The 21,335-nt window shown below is 48.1% G+C and overlaps 1 protein-coding gene across 1 annotated transcript in view; it reads left to right on the top strand.

The window, feature by feature from the left end:
- The window catches only part of VRK2 (VRK serine/threonine kinase 2), a 545,093-nt gene that overhangs the window by 116,083 nt on the left and 407,675 nt on the right, over window positions 1–21,335 (top strand). The window contains exon 5 of the mRNA XM_086927491.1: window positions 6,759–6,846. Within this exon, the coding sequence (XP_086783617.1) occupies window positions 6,759–6,846 (88 nt within the window). The remainder of the gene's footprint in view (window positions 1–6,758; window positions 6,847–21,335) is intronic.

Raw genomic sequence — 21,335 nt, 5'->3', positions numbered from 1 at the left:
TTCACTTGATGTGGATTCACGTTACACAGATTTGTGGAAGAAGATGCTTAAGGATCAATCACAGTGCCGAAATGACATGCAAACAAGGTCACTGGAAACATTACCCCGTGATTCTTTACACTGCTGTAGTGCAGAACATGCATGAGATATTTACCTAACAAGGTAGCACTTAGTAAAAAGATGAAAGTACTCCAGCTGGGTAGACATTTTTGGCAAAACTGGGGACTCTTCTGGGGGGAAAAAGGAGGTTCCAGCCTGACCCTGGTGCTCATTTCACAAAAATTAAACCTCCACAGGAAGCACAAATGTTCATAACTACTTGGGCTTGGCAAAGGCCAATCAAATGCATTTCCTCTTGTATTCCACGTTGGAAAACAATCTGAAATCCTTAATGGATGTGAATGCATCATTGATCTAATGGAGGACAATCTGATTTGTAGTGACTGATGAGTGGTTTCTTTCTTGTAGTCTCCTGGAGAGAGCAGAGTCCATGGTTCTCCCTTTTAAATACCCTAAGTATGTAAATGCCTACAACCCTTTGCGACACTCACACATGCACACCCAGACCCGCAAAGCAAAGAAATAACATGTAAAAAAAACCTGAGAAATTCACTGAATTAAAAACAGGTTATAGGGACGTTAAAGTTAGGAAATAGGAGTAAAGAAAACATAGAAATTCACTGAAAAAAACAAAGGCTACAAGGACGTTATAGTTAGGCTCATATTTCACTCATACAAAACCAGTGAAATTCAGCAGTTAGCTACCTTGGCTAACTATTAACATATACATAAACGTATTCACAGACCCATACAAGCACTCACAACCCACTCACTAATCCATAGCTACTCAAACATCCACTATATCAACCATACATAAACTTACACATCCACTTGCTCACCCATTTACCTGTACAACATCTGACACAGCCACTCAGTCATCCATACACACTCACACACCCACAGAACCACTTACATACCCATTCACACACCATACAACCACTTGCACACCCACCCTTACAGCCACTTGCACAAACATTCACTCTCCAATTTGGCCATTCACTTATACACACACTGAAATGGCTACTCACTCACCCACACAGCCACTCTTACCCCTACAGCCACTCTCACAGCCACTCAGTCACTCATGCAGCCACCCACACACATATGCAGCCACTCATCCAGCCACTAGTTCACCTATACAGCCACTCACACACCCATACAGCCAATCAGACATCCACTCACACATTGATACAGACAACCACACAGCGATTGAGAGGAAATGATATGGCTAATTACTAGTACGGAAAGAATAGTAATTTAACTAATGCTGTAGCTTTGTATGTATATATATGTAAGCCTCCAACATTTACAAAACACACTCACAGGATGAAGTCATCAATTATGTCATTTGAGATGTCATCAGTGACGTCCTTGCCTCACCACCTACCGGCAGTCCAGAGGCACGCACTACTGTGCCCTTGCTTTACCTTAGCCCTACCGACCTTTCGGAGGCACCGGCCAGTCTGAATACCTGGCACTTTCTCTGTAGGCCAGTCCTCCGCACACAGCCCTGAGCGTGCCAGTATCAGCCCATAGCATCATCTGATTCTACAACAAAGAAACACACGGAAAGTCCACTTTATACAGAACCTCTTACGGAAACAGGATAAGTACTTCTGCAGACACAAACATTTAACCGTCGCCCTCCCTGCAATCCCTAAAGATATTATAGAAGATGAGAGAAGCGCAGCTCTTAATTGTTACCATGTCTTCTCGGGGTGGTCCTCCTGGACCCCAGAGCGTGCCCACACACCACAGCCAAATAATAAAGAGCGAGGACGCGAGATGTCCCGGGCGGCCCCATCTGTCCCGGGATGAAGACAACAAACTCTTGCAGGAAGGGTCGTGCACAGTGCCGCGTCCGAGGGCAGCCTTCAGCCGGGGTCCGCAGAGCTCAACTTTCAGGATCATGATTCAACCTTGGTCCTAACTTATCCTTCTATTCTCCCCGAATTGGAGCCGGACGGCCCAACCCTTGATTGTTCCTTCACGGTAACATGGCCACCGTCCTGATGAAGACCCCGTTTTAAGGTTTCATGGATACCTAATGTTACTGTTGGGGTCGAAATGTCGACAGCCTACCTCCCAACCAGCTTGCGCTACCCATACTGAGGAGACTTGTACAATGCACATGTAGCATGGCTCCACTGAAATGTGTTTTGAACATTGACTGCTCTTCTGTTGCTATGCTGGCTCTATGTTGAAGCTAGCACTGATTAATCTAACAAACCTTTAGCTAATGAGCAGCGTTGTGTATTTATCTGAACCTTGTACAAACCTTCCTCTCACATGCACCTTTCTTATCCTTTCCTTCCTGGGGCACTAATGTTATTCTCATGAAAAAATTAGTAACTGTATGATATAATGTATCTCTGTTCACATTGTGATTAAATAACAGTGTGTTCAACTAAGTTCTTAACTCTTTGCATTTATGTATAAATAATCTTATGAATGTCCTTTTTTGATTATGTACTGGGACCGCTCTTCTACTGTATCGCATTGCACCCAGGTCCCAGTGACTATAATGGGTTTACCCTTCTACTGTAACACCCAATATTTTATACAACATTTACCTTTGTTCTCTGTTAGCAGAGAGGCTCTGTGGTCAGTCAAAACCAATTCTGTCCTCTCTGGTCCAGCCTACTGGCAGGAGGTGAAGACAGCATTGTGTAAGGCAGACCAGGCCCATTCAGGTGAAAGGAAATCTCCTCCTAATCTAAATACAGCCCAGGTATATTCAGACCAGTCCTGACTCATCCAGGAAAGGCAGGACACACCTCGAACACCTTAGTGACTGTCTACAGTGAACGCACATCCCCAGCCCCTGTCACTCGATTGCCGTATAGTCAATCCACAAACAAGCTGAGGCGCACAGAATGGCTAAGCAAGAAAATACCTACTTTCTAAAAGTGTTTTTTTCAAACACATTATGTAAATATCATCCTTACCAAGAGATGCATCTTTATATCCTGAGTTCAGGCATACTAAACTCCACCTTCCCATCTTGTCCCAATGGGAAGTTATGTTTCTAAGATGTTATAAATAAACTCCCATTCTATCCTATGGGACAGATAGTCTTTCAATAGTGAAAAACGAAATTCACTGTAGTTCACTATCAGGACATGTTACACACATCAGGACATGTCCTACCTTTCGCATACACTGCTCCCTGCCCACACAGGTACATTAGTGGTGACTCACATGTACAAAAAGGGAAGGTTATGGCCTGGCGAATGTGGGTGCACTTACCAAGTCGATATGGCAGTACCAAACTGCGGACTGGCAGTGCATTGGCAGCTCTGAGAACCTTTCGCTAGGCTGCTTGTGTGGGTGACACAATCAGTGCTGCAGGCCCACTGTTAGAAATGGAAATTTCTGGATGGCTAAGGCTTGCGCCAAAGCCAGGCAGAAACCACCATTCTACGTCAGGGCAAGGAAGTCACCCGCCAAGATAACCCCTGCTCACCCTCTTGGTAGCTTGGCACGAGCAGTCAGGCTTATCTCAGAGGCGATGTGTAAAGCATTTGCGCATGCACCCACCAGCAGCAACATCCCAGGCCCCCCACAAAAGTAACTCCACACAAGGTTATATCAAAAATAGCCTTTGTATTATACCAAACACATTAGATAATAAACACACAATTTACACTGTGCCACTGGTATGGGCGGAATTTACAGGGGATTATGCACATAAGACAGGGCCACATGGACCACTGTCAGGAATAAGCACTTGGTAGAACTAGCACTTAGAACATAGAACAATTGTAGCACCAAATAGCAAATGTAGCACACAACCAGTAACCACTGGTAAAAGGTAAGTACACCCCACACAGTCCTAAACACCTTAGGCATATGTCATGCAGGGAACCAGGAACTCACTAGCATAACTATACTAGGTAAAACAACCTCCTAAGCATAAACATATTTAGAAGTATCAGAACACAGGGTGCGCAAAACATACTATACACAGTACATTTCCTAACACCAAAAATGCAATAGCACATGAATCATCACAGCACATAAATCACATTAGGGTCCAGGTTGCGCCACTGTGCAAAAACCTAAATGTAGCAGCTGCCCACTACTTGCTGGGCAGCTGAGGACAAGAACAGGGCCTAAAAACGCTGCAGCTGGCACTAAGTGCTGCGCATCTGGGGAAGGCCAAGGTAGGGGTGAAGGAGTGCGTCTCACTCCTGAGTCCAAAGAACAAGTCCCCTAGAAAGAAAACCTAAACGGAGCAGCTGCCCACTACTTGCTGGGCAGCTGAGGACAATTTGCGCCAAAATGTTGGAGCCCTCTAGTCTCTGGAACAAGTGCTGCACACCTTGGAGCCCTCTAGGCTCTGAAAATGAACATGCCTCTCGTTGGAGCCATCTGGCTCTGTAAATAACTGCGCACTTTGGAGCCCTCTAGGCTCTTAGAGAAACACGGGGCCTTGGAGAACTCTGGCTCCTTAAATAAATAAATGACCCCTCGTTGAGCAGCCTCACTATCAAGCGGGGCTGCTTAAAAACACAGGAACTCCAGCGTGTGAGACCTCAATTTGGTGCTCTCTCCTCCCCGCCCTCCTCCCAAGCAGCTCTACTTACCGGCTGCTTCTCCGGGGGCGGCGGGGGCATGCACCACACTTCACCCGGTCCCCCATCTCGGGACCGGGACTTTGGGAGGCGGAGCCCTCGCGGCTCCGGGCTGACTCCTCGGCCGGGGCTCCCTCCACCGCATGGGAGCCCCGCAACACTGGTGCTGCACTCTGCTGGCGGCCCCGTGGCTCTCCCTAATTCACGGGAGCCTCGGGCCACCGGAGGCCATGACTCAGCCAGCTTCTCTTCCTGTCTCGGCGGCGGGGCGGGCAGCCAATCGCGGCGCGGCGGCAGGGGGGACTTCCTGGAAGCAAGTGCATGTCCTGCCCGCTCCAGGCGCCTGGCCGCCTGATTTCCTGTCTTCGGCCCGGCCGCGGCGGTGACTGTTCGGGGGCCAAAAGGAGGGGTAGGCTCCCTCAGTGAATACAATAAAATTAGAAACGGGGTGGGCACCCGTTAAGATGCCTATAAAAAGGGGCGGCACCCTGAATTAAATTATGCAATAATGAAGACGCAGGGTGGGCACCTGAGTATCTGCCCTCAAAGACACAGGCATCATGCAGGGTAGGCACCTGCTCGTAAATAATTTAATGAGCGGGGTAGGCACCCACGCTGCGATTCGCAAAGGCAGTAATGAGGGGTAGCCTCCCTCAATAACAGTGCAAGCTAGAATAAAGCGCTTCCCATGCGCAAGGGGGCACAAAGACCACCAGAACCCCAAGGAATGACCCCCCAGGAAAGAAAAGGGCCCAGCAACAAGCAGGACATTCCAGGACAAGGCTTCCAGGGCCAGGAAGAAGGGTGCACAAGAAGTCCATCAGCATCCAGGGCATCCAGGGGCTGGGCAGGGCCCAGGGAGACAAGCCTTCCCCTGGGCCCCAGCAGTAGCACGCCCCTGGTAGATTGAAGTCAGGAAACAAGAACCTTTAATATGAGGTCACAGCCTCTTTTTATACACTAAATCCCTTTGTCTCTAGGGTGCAGGGTGGGGGGAAACCAGACACAGCTGGTTTTGGAGCACTTTGTTTTGCTCAGCCCCTAACCCTATTCACAGGAAAGGCTAGGGTCATCAGTCGCACCACACGGGGCGGATCCAGCATTGTGTGGGGAAAGCCCAGCCCTATTCAGGTCCCAGGTGCACCCCTACCTCACATCAACATGCAGATCTCTCCAATCGCCAGCAGGGCAGACCCATCCTGACTCTTATAGCCAGGCACACCAGCAAGTTCCAGCCAATCACAAGCCAGACCGTCAATTCACATTTACTGCACAGGCAGGCCAACTTCTAGAAGTGGCACTTCCACACTAGCCACATTAAAGCCGCACACATCATCGCGCAGCATTCAACCTCACGAGTTCGCACATACCAAACTCAACCTTGCACTCCCCACGCGTCAGGAATTACCACGGACACACATATTCCCCATGCATTCCTATGGGAGGGCAGGCCATTCTCACACACGCACTCAGAGAGCCCACCACTTTACACTGCGCCACAGTGCTAAAGTGCACAAAGACCAGAAATCACTACAATGATGTAACATTAAAAGGCAAAAAATTCAGGGGTGAACCTGCCAGAAGGGCCAAGTCCAACACCCACTAGCAGCAGTAGACTTACAGGCACATAGTGCACTATACTAGGAACTTAGTAGTAAGTCAAACAAGCCAATCATAGAAACCCCAATCCATATTCACAATTTACCTAGGGAGCACTTGCACTTTGGCACTGATCAACAATGGCAAAGTGCCTAAAGCATCTAGACCAGCAAAAACGAAGTCCAGCACACAGCAAAAACACAGGAGGCAGAGGGAAAAATACAGGGGAAACCACACCAAAGATGCCAGGTCTAAAAGTTGGGAGCAGCTTCATCTTCCTTCTTCGAATGTGCTTCTGATATATTGTTTTGTGGGCGTGGGCATTGAATATATTATTTTCAGTAGGATGTTTGTGATTTGACTCATGAAACTGTTGTACTGTCATTGTGTGTACAAACTTGCAGCCTCCATCTTAGGCATAGTGTGAATTGTTGTTTGATGTGGCTGTAACATGAAGCAAGCTCTTGAAATGGAGGTCGCACACTTTTCTCTACATGTTTTCGGTTTTTATTTCATTTGCAGTCAAGAAGTGGATCGATAAGAATGGTTTACGATACCTAGGAATTCCTGGCTATTGGGGAACTGGCACAACAGAACACGGAGGGAAGAAGTAAGCATTGCACACATTTTGAGTTGCACATTGTAAAATGGTGGAACGATTCACTCTTAGTATCTAGAACAATATTTTCAGGGCACAGGCGTTGTACCAAAGTGGGTTTTATTATGCATGAAAATCCGTAGTGTCTTCCTTTTTTTGTTGCTTTTGGAATTCTGTTTTTTGCACCTCTGCCTAGTTGCGGGACCCTCACATGGATTACCATTGTAATGTTCTTTGTAAAAGGGATATGAGGCATAATCTCCAGTGTCCATCTTTAAATTAACACCAGCTGCTGTCTTCATCTAAGGCAAGGCACTCGCTTCAGCTTGTACATGACAGGTGTGCACATGTGTGTTTGCAAACATTTAGGCTAAGGGAGGAGGGCTGTTTTCCGATTCAGCATGGCATGTGCACACTTTTGGAACTGTGGTAAATGGAGTCAAATCTAAAAAGTTATAGTTCATTCCAAGATTAAGAGACATTGCACCGTTCCATTTGGGTAAAGTGCTTAAATATATAGTGCATTTTCCACTCTGTGCATTATATGTCTAAATTGTATTTGAGCTGTATCTTTAGATTGGAATTTGGTGCAAAGGTAAAAGTTTTTTTTGTTTTTTTGACCCTATATGAAATAATTAAAATAGTTTATGAAAGATCGTATTTGTCTGAGTCAACTCTTTTTGGAGTTTCCCCTTGGAGCTGGCTGGTAGAGTGACTTATTAGCTGGGCTTCAGCACCAGGTAGATTTTGGTGAGTTGATAAGGATATGGGATTGCCCAATGTGAAAGTTACAAGAATTGGCATCCATGGAATGAATTGCCATAAACTTTTACCTTTTGGAAAGCGCTTCGACATGCGAGCAAACTTACTTAATGATAGTGCATTGTAAAGGGGAATGATTTTGGCAGAGACACTTTTGATGCTTTATGCTTCAAAATGAAAGAAACCTTTGGAAATTTGGTGCATCTCTTGCCCTACACAGCCTTTGTATATCCAGGCATCTGTCAATAGGAAAAGTAAATGGTCCGACCAGCTTTCTTCTCACAATTAGATACATCACGTAAACATGTCAACAACGTGATTTCCACATATCTCTGGAACAATGCAATGGGATCACTCTACAACAGTAACATTCGACATGACTGGGATTTTCCAAAGACATGGAGTATATTTGACAACAGAAGGCAATAGGATTTTCCTAAGCAACCTGAAGGAATGTATCCAGTTCTATCTAGAAGTCTACACCAAACAATAATGGAGAAAAAGGCTGTTCTTAAAGCTACCTTCACTTTATAAATGCCTGATTTGTTTTAATAAGTTTTTTGCAGTTTTATTTTAGAACATCAGGCCCAGTTCCAGTGTAGAACCTAATTATGTTTCATGATTTTCCTATAGCTCCATTGATGGGTTCACAAAGGATCAGCGGACCCTAAAAATTGCAAAAGAAGTAATGTCTTATTACTCCCACGAGCTGTTAGGCAGAGGGCCTATTCTCCAGCCAGGTGCTGCGCCCCAACCTCTGCAGGCGGCCGTCATGCTGTGCAGACTTAAGCTACCCTCATTGTGGGTGTTCCACAAGGCATGGTCTCTGTGTATAGTGTGACAAAAGCAGAGTGGTTTGAACAGCTTGAAATAGAACCTGGGAGGATCAAGACAACCCAAAACAATTGTCACTGGTGTAAACAGTTTCTAAAACCTCTCAAAGTACCAAAGTAGTTTGTCATGGAACATCAGTAGGGATCACGGTTTTGGTGCTCAATGTGGACAACAAACAGTCATGGTGGTTTTCCTAATTACAACAGTAAGAAGAGAGGGCTTGCGCATGCATGCAGCATGACTGTAGTGAGCGGTCTAGTTGTTTTTGGGGTCAAAAGAGGGGCTATAAAGGAATCAAACTGGCGCAACCGCGCTTCGCATGTTTGTAATGCTGTGCCTAATTTCTTTTTGCACAGAAGAACGGGGGAGAAATTGTTTTTAGAAATAATGTTTTAAACTACAAGCCTGTTTTAAAGAGTGTGCTGCTGCTACCTGTTTTTGATTCTGAAGCCGCTTGACGGCCACGATTACTTCTACTGCAGTTAGCGATCTAGTTGTTTTTGGCTCAAAGGAGGGGCTTTAAAGCAACTAAGCGTGCAGTGAGTGCACTGTTAGCGCCTTTGCAAGCCCGTCTGCGCACCGACTTTGCACAACACTAGGCATTCTGCCGGTTTAAGTACAGAAGGGCTCAGACAGTCAGAAAGAATCACTTACTCAAGTAAGGAGCTACTAAAACTTAGGCCAAGTATAACTAAGGAAAGGAATGGGAAGGGGCCCCTGGAGCACGGGGGAAAACACTATGACAACTCTGACTAATATGAAGGTAGGAGGAAAGAAGATCAAGTGTGGTCTACTAAATGCATGCTCATTGGTGAAACACGCATTTGAATTGAAGGAAGTATCCTTTTGGACTCAAATGAATGGGATATCCTCTTTGTTACAGAGACCTGGATCTCCCCAGAGTCAGATGTTGATCTGGGAATAACCTGCCCCCCCTCCAGGTTTTCAAGTAATTCATCAATCAAGAGTATAAGAGTAGAGAAAAGAGGAGGAGGTAACTATCATACAAACTGATAAAATACAGGGGTTGGGCCTGTTTGGCTTTTCCAACAAGTTAAAAGTGGGGTAGCCTTTTCAGGAGTCCTGTGTTATTGGCCTTCAGGGACAATTAAATAACTTCATAAAACTATTTCTGAAATTTAGCACAAATCTTGCACTAATTCACTCCAACTTCTTCGTGGTAAGGGTTTTCATTATATGGGCAGAAGATAGTAACCTCACCCAATCTACAGAACTCTTTGGTACCTGTGTGATAATAGGAATGGAAAAACTTGTAAGAGGTCCCAAACATTTAACACCCTTGATTTTGATATTTGCCCCAACTAACTAGATTAGAGTAAAGGACATGATCCCACTAAGCTGGTCAGTTCAAGGTAGCACGTGGTACAAATTAAGGAAGTTTAAAGAAGAAATATGTTTAACACCACAAATTGTCGCCACAAAGGGGCTACAGTTGATAAGAATTATAATTATTTACAGGACTCAATGAAAGGAACCCATTGTAAAATAATACCTATAAAAATATGACACAGCGACGCAAACCATCAGCACCGTGGTTTATGGAAAGCTTAATAGAAACTAAAACCAAATGCAAGAAACTAGAGAGGCAGTGGCATAGGATATACTTAGAAGATTATAAGCTACAGTTAAAAATGCAGTGAATAATTATAAAAATGAAATTTGAAAAGCCAAAGAAAATCACTACATGAAAATAATCACAGAAACAAATACGTTGAGAAAAATATTTGGCATGGTAAGGTACCTAGCGAACCCAGATTGTATGAAACCAGCTGTAAAACCTTCGCAAGAACAGAGTGACAGACTGTTGAAGTTTTTTAGCAACAAAATTGAGCTAATTCTAGGAGACATAAACAAAGATACATTGTTGAAAGATCTACCCATAGATGAGACCTAGTACAGTGACATAAACAGGTGATTAGAACAAAACTAGAAAACAAAAAAATGATGAATGAGGAGGACTTTGTCGCTGGCCTGGACAATCTCCTCGAGTCCCTACTGGACACAATTCAACCTAATATGTGTATAGAAAGGGCAATGGAATTCAATTTAAGCCTATTACAGATTTTCAATCAATCTCATGACGTGCACAGTACTGCAAGCCTGGAAGAAAGCTCTGATTGCCCCGTTACTGAAAAAGCCAAACCAACTTAAATGACCCCAGTAATTACTGTCCTATCTCACAACTCATATACGCACAAGAAACCCTATTGTTCAAAAGGGGAGGGAACAAGAGGCTACGGGAAAGTCAGGGTAAGCTGGCCTCCAAGTACCATGTATCACACAACAAGAAGCTACCCTGGCTAGGTGTCTGATTCTTAAAGAAGGTAGAGGCACACTATGCTGATTATACCTATGTGGTGGTTATCATCTCAAAAAAATGTAAGGACTGTCCTCACACACCACCAGGTGTCATGCTTCATCATCGGCAGTCCTCGCTCGCTAAAAAACACATTTGATAAAGAGCGGGCCTTCACCAAGGAGCCTTATTTACTCCCTAATTATTTTTTGGTCATGAACCAGCGCAGATAACCCTAAGATATTTCTGTTAGTTCGAAACCTAGGAGTGTACGTTGATGAGAAGCAATCCATGGGAATACATATAAACAAAACAGCAGCCACATGTTTTTCCGTGATTCGTAGGAAAATTGTCCCACTACTACCCCAACCAGCAAGGAAGCTAGTTGTTCAGTATACTGTCTTGAGTAGAAACAACTATTGTAATGGACTCATACTGGGTGCACCATGCTACCTAATTAAAAGACTATATAGAGTACAAACAACAGTAGCAAAACTTGCACTGGATTCATCCAGCTACAACTCTTCCTCGAGCTACTTGAAAGAGCTAAACTGGCTTCCAGTAAAATGGAGAATTATTTTTAAATCATTGTGTGTGGTCTACAAGGCCCTAAATAGAACAGGACTGTGTGTTGTTACAAAGAAAATTCAGATATTGCAGGTCACAGAGGTACCTGCGGTCCTTGTCTGTTAATCTAGTCTGTGTTCTGAAATTCAAGAAGGGTGAGGTCGGGGGAAAGGAACCTTCGACTAATGGCAGCTCAAGTGTGGAACAAACTTCCAGCTCCACCTAGAGCTAGTGCAAACTTCATCTGCTGTCGGAAAAACCTAAAGACCTGGCTTTTTATGAAAAAGTAGCAAGGACCATAGTTAGGATGGAATAGGAAAAATTATGTAGAAGTAAGGTGAATTTTGATTAAGGACCCAGCAAGGTTGCTAGGGACCCAGCAAGGTTGCTATAGAGCCAAGATACTTGCAAGGTGAACGTTTGCTCTTTACAAATATTTGTTACTTACGTATTTGTTAATTACTTACTTAGGCGGTGTACCACCATAGTAGGGATGCTCTTTCTCCTTAACAGGCTGAGGAAATGTGTTTCCATCATGGCCTTAAACCGAATGGATTCTTTGTGCTTGATCTATAAGTTAGTGACGTTTCGGCACTTCTGTGACCCAAGTAGCACTAAAGCAAGTAAGGGCCCTTTGCCTCTGCCTTTTGTATGATACTTAGGGAAGGACACCCTATGCCAGGTGTGACGCGGGGGACCCCGACGAGGGCCCCCCTGGTCTGCCTAGTAATATGTCAACTTTCTCTTCGCAGAACACCGAGGCCTGGAATACCCCTGACATCGTCCGGAGACACCCTGCAGCCGTGGGCCTACAGGACTACACCTTTAAGGGGGCGGAGACGGATTGGCGCCACGCCCGTCCCGACGACGTAAAACCCATTCCGGAGTCCAGCCAGGTGTGCGAGACACCCGGAGGTGGAGTTGGAGGTTGGTGGAGCGAGTGGAGAGAGAGCGGAGGCGAGTGGACGGAGGAGGAGGAAGATCGAGAGCGGAGGACGGAGGAAGAGCAAGAGCGGAGGTCGGAGGAAGATCAAGAGTGGAGGTCGGAGGAAGATCAAGATCGGAGGTCGGAGGACAAGGAGAGCGGAGAGAAAGCAGGAAGGTGGAGCCGGACGGAGTCGGAGACGAGTCTGAGCTACGGGACGACTCCAAGGAAGGAGCCGGCGGCGGGACCGGTCTACAGACCTGAGGTGGAGTACCGCGAGAAGCCAGGGGGCTCTGCGGGACGCGCATCGCCCAGCCACACTAACACGGAAGTGTGGCTCACCCAGGTACGGTCCGACTCCAGAGCGTGGGAACCGGGTAGCCGAGGGAAACCCGCATAAAGTAAAAACCCCCCCTACACACCCTTGGGGCTTTCTCAAGGGTTCACGTCCCACAGTCAGATTTGGGTCTTGCACGTGTGATTCCCCTCACTCCCTTACCCGTGGAACGTTTGGCTCAGCACCAGTACTGAAGCGTACTTTGTTTTCTTTCTTTCCTTTCTGGGATACCGGAGCCCAAAGGCCAGCAGGACGGCAGGGAAAAGGCCTACAACGCCCAGAAGACCTTGGGACTGGCGAGGAATAGGAGGTCGGGCAAGAACGGAGGAGACGGACTCCCCCTACCCTTTTACAGAGTGCCTATTCGCAAACGACGCCTGTATAAAGCAATAAAACCTGCACTACCCAGTACCCCAGTGTGTGCGAATCTTTTTGAGAACCCCGCAATACTGTCGCAACCCCCGTCCGAAGTCCCACAAGTGGTGGAGAATGCGGGCATTGTAACCGGGAGCAGCATCGAGGACACAACGATGGATGCGATCCTGCAAGCCCTCGTGAAGGGTCAAGAACAGCTGGCATGGGCTGTGGAGCAACAGCTAGCGGCAGCCCAATTGGACAGGGATACGTTCCGGAGTTCAGTAGTACAACAATTGGAAGGAATGAGAGTAACGGGAGACCCGGCCACGGTCCCCGTACGTGAGACCAGGGCTAACCCCACGCCTGCAGGCATATCCCTGCAAAAATATGTCCCGGGGGAGGACCCAGACGCATTTCTGACTAATTTTGAAAGGGTGGCCCTTGCTTGTGGATGGACTGTGGACAAGTGGCCGTTTTTCCTGGCCCCGTTGTTGAGTGGAGAGGCCCAAGCAGCCTATCAGGTCGCGAACAACAACGGTACTACCCCGTATGCCCAAATCAAAACTGTGATTTTGGATCACCTAGGCTTAGATGCCGAAGCCTATAGGGTCAGGTTCCGTAAGGAGAGGGGACAAGCTGGTGACAACCCCAAGACCTTGTTCTTTCGTTTAAAAACCGCGGCCGACAAGTGGCTCACGCCATCCACAAGCACCAAGGAGCAAATCATGGACAGAATCTACCTTGAACAGTATTTAGAAGCCCTTCCATATGGGACACAGCGCTGGCTACGTCAGCACTCTAATTTGAACACGGCTCAAGCCATGGAGATGGCCACCACCTACGCCCGGGCCCAACCCCGTCTACATAATGCGGAACCAGAGAAGCCAAGCAAAGGACCGACAAGACCCGAGCGAAGACCAAGGGCATCGTCGGGACCCCTCCCTCCTCCACCCCGACCCCCGGCTGGCGATCATCCCCCTTTCCGGGGCCCACAGTGTTTCGATTGTGGCCAGTGGGGCCACATAGCCCGTCTGTGCCCCCTGAAAAGAGCGCATGAAGAACCAATGGACGTTAACTATCTGCCAAAGTCAGTGTTGTACTCGGCTGAGCTAGGAGGCTCCTTTCATGTGAGTGTTTCTGTTAATGGGGTGATGGTTAGGGCCCTTCTTGATTCTGGCTGCAAGCAATCCGTCATACAAGGGATATATGTGACTCCAGACCAGTTAGTACCTGAGAACAGTGTGTACATCAAATGCGTACATGGGGACGTAAAGGAGTATCCAGTGGCTAACATTCCGCTAGGTCTAGAGGGGATGGAACAGATGGTAGTGAAAGTGGGGGTCATGGATGCCCTACCCGAACCGTTGATCTTGGGCACCGATAACCCGAACTTCCTGAACCTCTTCAAACGCCGGCTGGGCCGAGACAAGGAACAGGGAGAGTCTCTTCCCAACTTGCTGTCCACGGGTCCCTGGGAAGGAGATAGATCATTCCGGTTTGCCCAGGCCAATGACGAGACCCTCATCAATGCTTGGGAACAGGCCCATGCTAACTTAACTAATCCTAGTCTCTCCTACCCCCACTTTCTGATAAAAGAAGAACTATTGTATAGAGTACCCTCTAAGGATGACCCGATGCAACTGCTGGTACCGGTCTGTTTCCGCGACCAAATAATGTACTATGCCCATACCCACCTACTGGCGGGGCACATCGGGAGCGAAAAAACGACCCAGAATGTCCTCCGGAACTTCTACTGGCCGGGTATCTACAGCGACATAAAAAAAACATTGTCAAACCTGTGACCTATGTCAACGGAAGAATGCCCAACGTCCGGTGGCGGTGCCCTTACAACCTCTGCCAGTCATTGGGACCCCATTCGAGAGAGTGGGGATGGATCTAATAGGCCCTTTGACAACCACAAAAAAAGGGTTTAGATATGCACTCGTTATCGTGGACTACGCCACTAGATTTCCTGAGGCGTTTCCTCTAAAGTCCCCCACCTCCAGGAACATTGCCGACAAATTCCTCGAGTTGTTTTCTCGAGTTGGGTTCCCTAAAGAAATCCTCACGGACCAGGGGACCCCATTCATGTCCAAGGTTATGCAGGAGGTTTGCCAATTGTTGGGCTTACACCAGATCAAGACGTCCGTGTACCACCCACAAACGGATGGGCTGGTTGAACGTTACAACAGGACCTTGAAAACGGTCCTGAAGAAAATGATTGAGGTAAACCACTCTGACTGGGACTCCCTGTTGCCCTTGGCCCTATATGTGATCAGGGGCCAGCGACAAAGCAGCTTGGGGTGTTCCTCTTTCGAGATGCTGTATGGGAGACAGCCGCGGAGCCTGCTGGATATGACAAAGGATATGTGGGAAAAGGAACAAGGCGGTGAAATAAGAAGTCTTCTCGAATACAGCTCGAATCTGAGGAACAAATTAGGAAAGATCAGGGAACTCGCGTTTACACACTTGGAGGACAGTCAGAAGCACCAACAGACCCATTATAACAAGGGGAAAAAGTGGAGGTCGCTAAAAGTGGGTGACTGGGCCCTGGTGTTGCTGCCATCAATGTCCAAAAAGTTTAGTAACGAGTGGCAGGGCCCCTATGAGGTCGTTGAGACGATCGGTAAAACGACCTATCGTCTCCGTCTTACCAGCAGAAAGACTCAGATTTTTCACATAAATCTCCTAAAAAAATGGCTGGGAACCCCACCCAGGGCGGCCCATCTGGTCCTGAATCCCGCCAAGTCCCTCAGCTCCACGATGGAGGACTTGGTTGTCAGCGAGGAATTGTTTGAGGCTGAGCAGAAGGGCCTCCGTTCGGTACTGAGGAAACACTCATCCATCTTCTCGGACCTTCCGGGAAAAACCTCTTTGGCTGAGCACCGAATTGAGACGCCGCCTGGTACCGTGGTCAAGCAACGACCGTATAGAATCCCTGAGGCTAAGCGGGAGGCCATAGCGAAAGAGGTGGCAGAAATGCTCAGGTTAGGGGTGATACGGCCTTCCCGGAGTGAGTGGTCGTCGCCCATAGTCATGGTGCCCAAACCCGACGGCAGCAGCCGTTTTTGCATGGACTTCCGGGCATTAAACGAAGTGTCGGCTTGTGATTCCTACCCCATACCCCGGATCGATGAGCTCATCGAGAAACTCGGGGAGGCAAAATATATCAGTACTCTGGACCTGACGAAGGGGTACTGGCAGGTGCCCCTGCGCGAAGAGGACAGGAAAAAGACGGCCTTTTCCACCTCGGAGGGGCTGTTCGAGTTTACGGTTTTGCCCTTCGGTCTACATGGGGCGCCCGCCACGTTCCAGAGACTCATGAACACGGTTCTAAGGGGGCATCATCAATATTGCTCCGCTTATCTTGATGATATCATCATCTTCAGTCCCTCCTGGGAGACACACTTGCAACATCTGGATACCGTGTTCAGTTTGCTCGAATCGGCGGGTCTACATGTCAATTCCAGGAAGTCCAGGATCGGGTACCATAAAGTGAAATATTTGGGGTACCTTCTAGGTCACGGACTCATTGAACCTCAGGTAGAAAAGGTTCGGGCTATCGCGGAAACCCCGTTTCCGAAATCTCTTAAGGACATGCGTGCCTTCTTGGGTTTGGTAGGGTATTACCGGCGTTTTATTCCCTCCTTTTCTGAGGTCGCGGCGCCCCTGACCAATACCCTCAGGAAAACCAAGGCCCGCCTGGACTTCCACAACCCGTCGCCGGCCATGTGGACTGCCTTCCAGACCCTAAAAAAAGCCATCACCACCAGGCCGGTTCTTACTTCACCCAACTTTAACAAGCCTTTTGTACTGCATACGGATGCCTCTGACTTTGGTATCGGGGCGGTGTTGTCCCAGGACTCGGGGGAGGGGGGTCTCCGCCCCATTCTCTACATCAGTCGGAAGCTGTTTCCAAGGGAGGTTAGGTACCCGACTATTGAGAAGGAGTGCCTGGCCATCAGGTGGGCGGTGGACAAGTTACGCTACTACCTGGAAGGGCGCTCTTTCCTGTTGTACACGGACCATGCCCCTCTCATATGGATGGCTCGGAACATTTCGAACAACCCTCGCGTCATGCGCTGGTTCCTGGCCTTGCAGCCCTTTCGGTTTCAGGTCCGGCACCAGAAGGGGGCCGAGAACGTCCATGCGGACTTTCTGTCTCGTTACCCTCTCCCCGATCGGGAGAATCCTAGGGGGGGGATGTGTGACGCGGGGGACCCCGACGAGGGCCCCCCTGGTCTGCCTAGTAATATGTCAACTTTCTCTTCGCAGAACACCGAGGCCTGGAATACCCCTGACATCGTCCGGAGACACCCTGCAGCCGTGGGCCTACAGGACTACACCTTTAAGGGGGCGGAGACGGATTGGCGCCACGCCCGTCCCGACGACGTAAAACCCATTCCGGAGTCCAGCCAGGTGTGCGAGACACCCGGAGGTGGAGTTGGAGGTTGGTGGAGCGAGTGGAGAGAGAGCGGAGGCGAGTGGACGGAGGAGGAGGAAGATCGAGAGCGGAGGACGGAGGAAGAGCAAGAGCGGAGGTCGGAGGAAGATCAAGAGTGGAGGTCGGAGGAAGATCAAGATCGGAGGTCGGAGGACAAGGAGAGCGGAGAGAAAGCAGGAAGGTGGAGCCGGACGGAGTCGGAGACGAGTCTGAGCTACGGGACGACTCCAAGGAAGGAGCCGGCGGCGGGACCGGTCTACAGACCTGAGGTGGAGTACCGCGAGAAGCCAGGGGGCTCTGCGGGACGCGCATCGCCCAGCCACACTAACACGGAAGTGTGGCTCACCCAGGTACGGTCCGACTCCAGAGCGTGGGAACCGGGTAGCCGAGGGAAACCCGCATAAAGTAAAAACCCCCCCTACACACCCTTGGGGCTTTCTCAAGGGTTCACGTCCCACAGTCAGATTTGGGTCTTGCACGTGTGATTCCCCTCACTCCCTTACCCGTGGAACGTTTGGCTCAGCACCAGTACTGAAGCGTACTTTGTTTTCTTTCTTTCCTTTCTGGGATACCGGAGCCCAAAGGCCAGCAGGACGGCAGGGAAAAGGCCTACAACGCCCAGAAGACCTTGGGACTGGCGAGGAATAGGAGGTCGGGCAAGAACGGAGGAGACGGACTCACCCCTACCCTTTTACAGAGTGCCTATTCGCAAACGACGCCTGTATAAAGCAATAAAACCTGCACTACCCAGTACCCCAGTGTGTGCGAATCTTTTTGAGAACCCCGCAATACTGTCGCAACCCCCGTCCGAAGTCCCACACCAGGCAAATTTAAGGAGGCAGGATCAAGCTGGACTTCATGTGCTGGAGTGTTTGGAACCTTGATTTTGTCTAGATTGAAGATACCTTTTGCTTGGGCAATGGCCTCTACCTGGCTGGTGAGACCTACAGAGCCAGAGCATAGAACGTTGTCATTCTATAAAGCTAGAAACTCTCCACAAGGCATATTACAAGGGGTGATACTCTTACTGCAACTCTAGATGATATAAAGCATGTTCCCCTTTTCAGAAACTCAAACATATCCAACACAAAAGAGCAATCCGAAACCCAACACACTTCCTTAGAAGCTACTTCAGCCTTCATAAAATAAACAATCTGCCAAAACGTTAATGGCACCCTACACGTTCTACAGCTGCACCTCAACTGAACACTGAACTCCAAGGGTCCAATTTTTCTAAGCTCTTGACCAATTATGTCAATCGCATTATCCTCATAACAATCAATATTGGCAATTTGAATAACTAACTTTAAAATTCATCACTCATTTTTACATCTAACAATATTGCCATACACAGGCAACTTTCATAGCTTTTCTAAATTGCAGTGGTCCCTTCCTAACCCCTTTTAACTCTGGTGCATACTAGGAGTGGGAGTTACATTTATATTTCACTGAACACAAGCAGTGAGGTTGGTCATGCTCCAGACATGGTACACTCACAAGTAGAGGGGCCCACTCTGATTCCAGGTCCCGGTCATGCGCTAGGTTGCCATCTTCGGCAACTTGAAGACCAAGTCAAAGGACAAGTTTTTCCAAAAGCACAAATAGCCAAGTGGGACTCATCCCTGTCTGACCACTGCAGTAGCCTGGAGAAGTTACACACTCCAGTGACCTGAATTCTCTACCATTGTCTGACTCAAAGCCTGTTCTATACTGATCCCAGTGTGCTCTGAGTTTCCTGAGCCATTGCTGACCCACAGAAGATAAAGGCCATTAGGTAGGCCATGCTGCTGCTTTTCTGGGTGATGACTGCCCCCTCAGGAGAGCCTTGTGGCCCCACAGAGTCACAGCGGCACCCCGTCAAACTTCCATTGGGAGGGACAACCCTGCTCCTGACTGGCATTGTTGTACCTCCATCCAGTTCCATGCTTGCCCCAGCCCAAACTTCTACTCCTGTGCCAGAGTGATAGTTGGTTCACCCTGATCCCCTACGTTAGTGGTGCCCACTATATCCCACTCGGATGGCTGTTTCAAGCCTAGAGTGATGTCTGCCCATGCCCGGCCTACGTCTCTGTATGAGATTGCCAAGACGCATGACCAACTTTGAACCTCTGTCTAACTCTCAACACCAGTATTATTGTAGAATCTTAGCCATGTTTGGATCAGATTCTGACTTCATTCAAGGTCCCAAGAATGATGATGATGATGATGAGGAAGTGGACAATTTGCTTCCCCCTCATTACTCTGATGTTGGACAATATACAGAAATACCACTGACCTAGATAATTTCCTGGAAAGTGAGTTGAATCCCCCACAAGGGCCCCCACAGAGGCGAGTGACTCTTTTCTGGTAGACTGGTAGTAGTAGTCTGCAGAGTAGCAGAAGTGCTGGACCTTCAACTACCTACCTTTAAAGACCTCTGTGCTGGGATGTTATCACAAATACGTTCGCCCTAACAATCCAAGATGGAAAGTACCCAGCAAAATATGTCTTGATGGCTGGCATGGACATGACAGACCGTGGAGGTTGTGGTATGGGCAAAATATCGTCATCTGCCATCATGGCTGGTGCAGATCATAGGATTTTCTGATGACATCCAGGCGTCCCTTCTGGATGCGCCGTAAGACAGTTCCAGGCTTTTGTCGAGAAGGTGGATTCTGAGCTGAAATATTTTGAAGACTGTGATGCTGCTATATGCAATTTTGGTTTTCTCTATTTTGCCTGTTAATTCCATCAACAATACCAAAAATTCTGAGGATAGTCTCTGGGCTGTGCCTATGTCCAAAGCAGCCCTTGCAACCCTTATTGAAGGCAATAAAGTCATTTCACAGCTCAATAGGAAAGGGAGGTGGCAAAGGCCATAGGCACCAACAGGTCCAGCAGTCCTATTCTTCTACCTCCTCCTCTGCTGCATCTGCAGCCAAGTTGTTGAGATCCCTTCTCCCATGATAATGCGTGAATGATGATGAACAGAATTCATTTTTTCCTACCCGCTGTTCTGCTATAAGTTCAGACCAATGGGTGCTACAGATTGTTTAACAAGGGTATGCCCTCTCCATCATATGCACTCCCCCTCTTATCCCACCTGTTTTCTTTCAGTCCACAGCATATAATGCCCCCATACTTGTACAGGAAGTTAAGTTTGCTGGCTAAAGGGACCATAGAAAGAGTTCTGGCGGCGGCGCAGGGTAGGGGTGCTATTTCTGTCATCTTTTTGCTGCCCAAAAAAGATGGCGGACCCAGCCTGACTCTAGACCTTCAACATCAGAACACCGTCCTGCACAAGGACAGGTTCGAGATATTGACTTTGACCCATGTTCCCACAGGCACTTTGTGTGTTTCATAGTAGAGCCCCTCAGATATTTACAAAGGTGATGCCGGTGGTCACAGCCGATCTTCACAATCGGGAATCCATATATTCCTGTACCTTGAAGACTTGCTTCTGAAGGCAGGCCCGCAGCAGACAGTCATGGCCACCTACAGATCAGTCACCTTTTGATCATCCCTGAGGTTTTCAATCGATGAGCAGAAATAACACCAACAGCCTAAACAGATGTTTCTGTTAATAGCCTCCATCCTGAACACAGTGACATTAAAGGCATTTCCACCCCCACAGTGCGTTTGCCACATTCAGGTTATGATTCTCTCTCCTGCGTTCTGGTGTAGACTATTCTGAGGCATTTTGGCTGTTCTTTACTTCATTCATCTTGTTGGTCCCACGTTGCAGTTGGCATTTATGGGCCTTATAGTGGAACCTCAGCCTACACTGGACCCAGCACTGGAGTTGCCTTGCCGACAACATCTGCATTTCAAAGTAGGCAGTCCAGGACCTCCGTGGTTGGCTGCAATACTCCAACCTTACGTGCTGCATGGTGTTCTCTGTAGCCTGTCCTGAGCTCATTGTCGCGATGGATGCATCGTCTGTAGTTTGAGTCAATCTTTTGGCAGAAGCTCCACGTCA

This window comes from Lissotriton vulgaris, chromosome 6 (genome assembly GCF_964263255.1).
Source record: "Lissotriton vulgaris chromosome 6, aLisVul1.2, whole genome shotgun sequence".
In the NCBI taxonomy this organism is placed as follows: Eukaryota; Metazoa; Chordata; class Amphibia; order Caudata; family Salamandridae; genus Lissotriton; species Lissotriton vulgaris.
This window is presented reverse-complemented; position numbering and strand designations above follow the sequence as displayed.